Below are 7,892 nucleotides of genomic sequence, written 5' to 3'. Positions count from 1 at the left end.
CCTCCCAAGGAATCTATTCCTATCTCTACGGTAAAGCAAGGTTCGGATGCACAGATCAGAAAAGGTAAGGAGGTTCCCTCCAAACACCATACTTCGAATCCAACAACCTTATCTTACCGTAAAAAGATAAAGCCCCTACTGCTTCCCCTGTCACTAAACCTTCCTCTTCTCTTCCAGCCTCCAATTCTGTTTATGTAACCTCTTCAACCTCGTTTGCCCTTCTTACCCCATCAAAGCCCAAACCAACGCCCCCATCCACCCCCGTCCCTCCCCCTAAACTGCCCACCCCATCAGTCTCCACTCTTCTTATTGATCCTTCAAAAACTCACCCTTTTGATCCCCATAACTACTTAGCCATCAACATCCCTGAAACTGGTCATGACTTACCTATGAGTGTTAGGCTCCCTGCTCGAGTAATGCCTTCTGGCCAACCTTACCCCTATCCTAACTCATCAGACAATTCGAAGTCTAATCTAAAACGATCCCGCTCTCACCCTTCTCCCCGTAGTCCCCCTTTGATCGCCTCTTCTCATCCTCACCCTAGCCAACCTTCGCTTTTGCTCCAACTTGAACCATCTTCTACTACCAATTTTTTTTCTAAACTCCCTCTCCCCAGGGTGAGCCTCCCGCTCATCTCTAATGGATATAAAGCACTTTGTTAGAATATCCGAGGCCTAAATGACCGGATAAGCATAAGCCTTTTTGTAGTTGGCTTAGATACCATCAGCCGCTTTTTTTGGAGCTATTTTGGAAACACACATTAAAGAAATTAGTTTGAACCATATTATAGCAAAGGCGTGTCAAGGATGAATTTTACCTCCAACCACTCAGCAGATCATGATGGCTGCATCATCATCATTTGGAAGGACCCAACGTCTATTAGAGTGATAAGTCAATCACGTCAAGCATTGACCTGTGAAGTTATTATTGCGAACAAGCTTCAATTCGTATTCACTGCAGTGTATGCGTCTAACTTACTTGAGGAAAGAACTGACATGTGGGTGGAACTGCTTCAACTCCAGCAATCTTTAGCTCTCGATACCTACCCTTGGATAGTCGGTGGTGATTTCAGTCAGATTATCCATCATGCAGAGCACTCCTCACCATTAGTAATCTGTATTTCCTCCTCAATGACAGAACTTAAAGATTGTCTCTCCCAGTTAGACCTGTTTGATCTGCGATTTCAAGGGCCTCTCTTCACTTGGAGCAATAACCAACCGTCTAACCCAATAGCCAAGAAACTAGATTGTGTTCTGGTCAATAACCTCTGGCTCTCACTTTTCCCGGACAACATCAATACCATACTTCCCCCGTTACCCTCTGACCACTCTCCTTGCCTTAGCAGGCACCCGACCTTTTAAGTTTTCAACTATCTCACTAAACACCCATACTTCCATTACGTGGTGGAAGAAGCTTGGATTCAGGCCGGAAGCTTTGCAGATAACCTGTTGGAAGCAAAAGACCATCAAAGGAGGAGAAAAGGGCCATTTCATACCCGTACACACTCTGAAAGTGCGAATTGCTACCTGTACAATTTTTTTTCAAAGAAAACAAAACGACGTCGTTTTTGAATTTTCGATGGCAGTCAATACACACGTGGACTCTGAGTCAGCATCTCTAACGGTTGACTTAATTCCGTTAACGTGGACTGTGAAATTGGCTCAATTTTGTGAGTATATGTATGAAATTTAAAATGTCTTAGGGTACATGTATAAATTGGCACTCCTTATTTGTACAGGTAGCAATTCGCACTTTCGGAGTGTGTACGGGTATGAAATGGCCCTTTGACTTAAAAACACTAAACAGAGAGAATTTCTTAAAGATTCAAGAGAGAGTGAGTGAGGCTAGCCGTTTGTTATTGGATGTGCAGGTACAGGCTTTGAACAATCTGTCCCCGACCGCTTTCCAACTTGAGAGAGACCTTCACGTTAAATGGAGTTTCCTGCGGGACATAGAAGAAAACTACTTTAGACAAAAATCTCGGATCAATTGGCTGAAGGAAGGAGATCTAAATACCTCTTATTTCCACAAGATTTGTCAGGCGCATGCAAGCTACAATACTATTCGCTCTTTCCTTCTTGACTCAGGTGACCTTCTAGTGGACCCGTTGGAAATGTGTGATCATGCCATTGCTCACTTCAAGTCTATTATAGCACCTAATACGTCGTGTTCACCTACGCTTTGGACTTCCCAAGAATGGCTCCATTCTTTTAACACCTTTCGGTGTATGCAAGATCAGGCTAGTGCAATGAAATTGGTGCCCACAACTGATGAGATTACTAAAGTGATGATGAAGTTAAACCCTAATAAGGCCCCTGGGCTGGATGAACTATCCTCAAGTTTCTACAAAGCTTCTTGGAGTGTCCTTAGTTTAGAAGTTATAACTGCTATTCGTAACTTTTTCCTCACATCCTTCTTGCCACCCTCAACTAACTCCACCATTCTTACTCTCGTGCCAAAAAAACTAGGGGCTTCAAAAATAGCAGACTATCCTCCAATTTCCTGCCTCAATACCCTCTACAAGGTGATATCCAAGCTGCTTGTCGCTTGTCTCAAGCCTATCTTCCCATCCCTGATATTGCCGAACCAAACTGCATTCATGAAGAACCATCTCCTATTGGAAAACACCATACTAGCTGCTGAGATTGTAAACGGATACCATAAGGCAGCGAGTCCTAAATGTATAGTGATTAAGGTCGATATCGCCGAGGCGTTTAACACCATCTCCTGGGACTTTCTCTACAACTGCTTAAAAGGAATCTCCATTCCTCACCAATATTTGAGGTGGCTCCAAGCGTGTATCTGCCACCCCAACTTTACGGTTGGCTATAATGGTATGGTCCATGGATACTTCAATGGTAAACGTGGACTCCGGCAGGGTGACCCCGTCTCTCCTTATCTGTTTGTTATTGCCATGAACACCCTATTATTAATGCTGAATAAAGCGGTTGAAGATGGTAAATTCAAATAGCAGCATAACTGTTATAAAGCAAAGCTTACTCACCTTTGCTTTGCAGATGATCTTCTTATATTTCTGGATGGATCCTTGTCCTTAGTTCAACAAGTCCTTCAAGTCCTCTGTGAGTTTGAAGAACGGTCTGGTCTGGCAATCAGTATGCCAAAATCATCTTTTTCGCTCGGGGTCTTACTGATGAAGAAGTTGACTTAATCAAAACCACTACTGGTCTAACTCATGGCTGCCTACTGGTCTGTTATTTGGGTGTCCCTCTCTGTACCAAAAAGTTGACCATTCAAGACTGCGAACCATTGCTACAACAAGTGAAGGGAAATATAAATAACTGGTGTGCAAAACACTTATCTTTTGCTGGTCGCCTTTTGCTGATCAATACAATGATTGCAGGGATATCAAATTTCTGGTGCTCCACTTTTGTACTCCCGAAAAAGTGTATTGCAAAAATAAACTATTTATGCAGTGCCTTCTTATAGAAGGGTTTGGTGGAGGGACATCATAGTACAAGGTTTGCCTGGGACACGTTAACAAAAACGAAGGAGCAGGGAGGACTGGATATCCGCGATCTCACCTACTAGAATCAAGCTTGTACCATTCGACTCATCTGGCTTCTCTTCTTCAGATCAGGTTCGGTATGGGTTGCTTGGTTCAAACTTCACTTCTTGAGAGGATCATTAAACAACTTCTGGACAAAGAAACCATGACAACAATATCCTTGTTGGCAAATAAGTTGCTGAAGATGAGAGGAGATGTATTCAGCTGGATAAAATTGCGAGTAGAGAATGGACAATCATGCAGGTTTTGGTCAGAAAAATGGTCGCCTTTTGGGAGGATCTTTGACTTCATCTCGTCTGCTTCAGAGGCAAGACTTGGAATTCCAAAGAATGCTACTCTACATCAACTACACCGTCGAGGGCAATGGTTACTTCCACATGCTAGAACGGATAACCAACTTGCTTTACTAACCTATCCCACTACAGTGGACCTGACAAAAAAATGAAGATTACTATGAATGGGTACTTGAGGGGCAAACTCACCATCGCTTTTCTACTGGACAGGTATACAAACTTCTCCATCCTCCTTCTCCACTGGTCTCATGGTGTAAAGCGGTGTGGATCTCCCATAGTATCCCCAAACATAGCTTCCTCACTTGGCTCTTGGTCCTAAATTGGTGTCCTACTCGTGATCGCATTAATGGGGTCTCCAAACATATCCATCCTGTCTACTTTGTAACGCCTGTTCAGAGGATCGCGACCATCTCTTTTTTGCCTGTAGCTACTCTTCGTCGGTCTGGTCTGTTGTAGCATTATGATGCCAAATACAAACCTCTTCCTCCTGGGATGACACTCTAGGCGACATGCAAGCACTTCAAGGTTCCAAAGCGAAGAAACGTCTCACTCTACTTGCTTGGTAGTGTTCCTTATACCTGATATGGGAAGAAAGGAATCATCGGTTGCAACGCCAAACTTACAGGTCTATGGATACTATACTACGCTTGATTGACGCCACTATCCGTCACAGAATCACTAGTTTCATAGACTCTAATCCTTCCATGGCTTCAGCAATGTTTGATATTTGGTTTCGATCTACTTGGTGATGATACTATTTCATTGCCTAAACGCCTACTCGACTTCTACCTACTTGTAGGTTCAACCTAATTTCTATTGAATGTGTGTTTAATGGGTTTTGTCCTCTTTATTTGGGCTTATGCCATTATCAAACTCTAAAGTCAGGCTGGGCTTTAGTAAATTTTTATTTTTCTTTGCAATTAAATAGAAAACCTTTTTCAGAAAAAAAATATTATACAAACTATAAATTTAGGTTTTTTAGGTAATGATCTTAATTAACATAGGTTATGGATTGAGAAAGAAAATATACCTAGGGTTTCATTCCTCCAAAATAAAAGAAGATTCAATTGGATTATGAATGTGAACTAAATATTTCTAAAGGATTCATATTAGTAACTAACTTATGTCGGACTAATCATACAAGAGTAATAGTTTTGGTTAGATTTAAAAGAAAATAATAACTAAACCGAATATAACAGTGATGTACATTTATTTTATGTCATGCTTTAAGATAACACGCTAAGTATGCTACAAAATCAACCACATGGAAGAAGTTCGGTGGCATGGTAGGAAAAAAAAAATTGTAGATGTATCATTCGGTGGCATGGAAGAAATTTACGATTCTTTACAAAAAGTAAGATGGATTGACATTTAAAGATTTTAAATTTTTGATAATGCGATTAACTAATCAAACTTGAAATTTTTTGAAAATCCTATCAATTTTGTTCGTGTGTCATTTAAAATAACGCTTTGTCAATAGAAAAACAATCCATATGTCGATTATAATTATAGTAAGATTTAATCTTTGAAGTAAAAGAATCAATTAATAAATTGAAAATTTGAGAGTATGTCCATGGTTTTAAGATTGCCTTCTATACCAGCATTGCCACATAAATTAAACGTAATTTCCCCTCTCAGTAATAGTGATCTAAGCAATGATACTTGTATTGTATGTTATATGGGATCAAGTTGGTTTAATTTCACTACTTTCACATAACATGCAAAACTTGTAAATTCTTTGTATTTATCAAAAAAAATAACAAAAAATAAAAGAGAAATTAGTGTAAATTTATAATGAGATAGGGTACGTATTTATACTTTCTAGTTTGAGAATTGTTTGTGATTTCATATCTAAACTTGAAAACTAGTCGATCTTCATTGTCTGGGAGATCTTTCTACAACAAAAAGAAAAAATTAGAATTGCTTTACCAAAATTCCAACTATTTCATTTGCAAACAATTCCAAAAATTTTGGATATGCAAAAATTCTCCTCGTTTTGGTTTTATATTGCGTATGCATCTAGAGATTCCAAAACAAGTTGATCTAAATAACAAAGAATTATCTCATATGATATATCAATTTTGAAGGAGGGGAAGTATGCGAATGAGTTAGCAGCTACATCATCCAATATTCTAAGATTGCAGATCATATTTAATGTATTCATCTCTTGGTTGGAGTGATTAAATACCACCATGAGGCAATGCTTAATTTTCCGATAAAACGATTAGTTGGGAGGATGATTTCTATGAGGATTTTTGTTGTATCAAGGTGTTGGACATGGGCTGCGCCCAATATGCCACTCGGCCCAACAAGACAAGACAGTTGCTATTTCGGTCCGACAAAATTGGATGAAAGTCATTAGTAAAATCGTAAAGGGCAATCTCGGGAATTCACGATGGAAACCCTAGAAAACCTTCGGTCTACAGTCCGCTATATAAAGCAACAGTACTCGCTGGAGAATATCCATCAGACTCACGTACAATACCTCGAGAGCAAAACTTTGTGTCTAATCATATTTATTGTTTCCTGTATAATTCTCGTTAGCTTCCGAGCTCGTCGTGACTCACTTGCCAGTTCTCCTGTGAACTGACGAGCACGATCTTGACTCGTTTTAGTGACGACCTCGAAGTCCTATCGTTAATAAAAGAACAAACTTCTCTTTCCCCAAAAATCGATATTTATTTAGTGTTGTGCAATCCTCTGTACAAACAATTGGCGCCCACCGTGGGGCAAGAGCAGAACACTTCTTTTTGAACGAATCAATACCGACGGTCCTCACTTCCTCAAAGTTTCAAGATCTATGACGAATCCTAGCGACGATCTCAACGAAGCAATGGAGCAGCCGACGGAGCAGCGATGGGGGCGAACGAGAACACGAACTGTCCTGCCTCAACCCTCTTCGGCGATCTCAACCGAAGGCCCCTCGCCGAGCACGATTCCTCCGCCAGCGCCCGACGCGCCCCTCGAACCCCTCGCAGCCACAAACATTGGACCCGGACCTGTCACCGACCAGTTGGTAACTAACGCCGCAACTCTCCTCAGCGCCGCTCTCACCAACACTGCCGCTCGCTCCAATGCCGCTCTCCCCAATGCTTTGCCCGTCCAAAGGAGCGGACTCGACGACCTGATGCAAGTCATACTCGATCGACTCGCTGGTCAGGAAACGCGAACAAACGAGCGGCTCGAAGCAATTGTGGCAGCGCAGGAAGCGTCGCAAAATCAAATTAGCAGGCTCCAGCAACGAAGGAGCGAGCGCCAGAGTGAGAACGACCCCGGCGATCAGCACGCAAATCCACCGCCCCCTGCGATGTTGTCCGTAGAAGAACGCTACGAAAGCCATAGACGCCCACCAGCATCGATCATCGTAGGCTCCATGGAAGAACGCCCCAGAGAAGTCCCATCCGAGAACCAAAACCAAACGCAGAGACGAAGCGGAAGCCCGCCGACCCCAACTTTGCCGAGCCGACAAACCGACGCAGATCTCAAGGACAAAACCATACGGCGCCTTGAGATGATGATCCAAGAACTCTCCTCGAGAGTTCACCGGGCAACGAGCTCGGCCCCCAATCTCGACCGAGTACTCGAAGAGGTTCAGCGCTCGCCGTTCACTGCAAGGATCTCTCGCGTTCGTGTTCGTTACGTAAACAAGTTCAAGTTCACTCCGTACAATGGATTGGATGACCCAAAGCCGTTTCTGACTTCTATGAGTTTTGCTATAAGCCGAGCTCACTTCAGTGAAGAGGAATACGAAGCTGGCTGCTGTCAACTCTTTGTCGAGAACCTAGCTCACGAAGCTTTGGGATGGTTCGCTCGGCTCCCGCTGAACTCTATCGGAAGCTACCACGNGAGCTGACTACCGCTTTCTTACAACACCATTCCACATTTATGATTCGAGGTGCCTCGAATGCCGATCTGTGGAACATGTTCCAGCAAACCAACGAGTCACTCCGGGATTTTATGGAAAGGTTCAAAAGAATAGTTTCAAAGCTCTCGATTGCTGACGACACAGCGATATCAGCTCTCCGCAATGCTCTCACTCACGGTTCCCGATTTAGGGAAGACATCATAGTCCA

The 7,892-nt window shown here is 42.5% G+C and overlaps 1 protein-coding gene across 1 annotated transcript; it reads left to right on the top strand.

Annotated features, from left to right (window-relative positions):
• On the top strand, positions 6,620-7,672 carry LOC109126475. Its single transcript, XM_019230046.1, has one exon. It carries the CDS (start codon positions 6,620-6,622, stop codon positions 7,670-7,672), a length of 1,053 nt encoding a protein of 350 aa, XP_019085591.1.

Source organism: Camelina sativa, chromosome 9, assembly GCF_000633955.1.
Source record: "Camelina sativa cultivar DH55 chromosome 9, Cs, whole genome shotgun sequence".
In the NCBI taxonomy this organism is placed as follows: Eukaryota; Viridiplantae; Streptophyta; class Magnoliopsida; order Brassicales; family Brassicaceae; genus Camelina; species Camelina sativa.
Note: the sequence above shows the minus strand (reverse complement) of the source record. Positions and strands in the feature narration are given on the sequence as shown.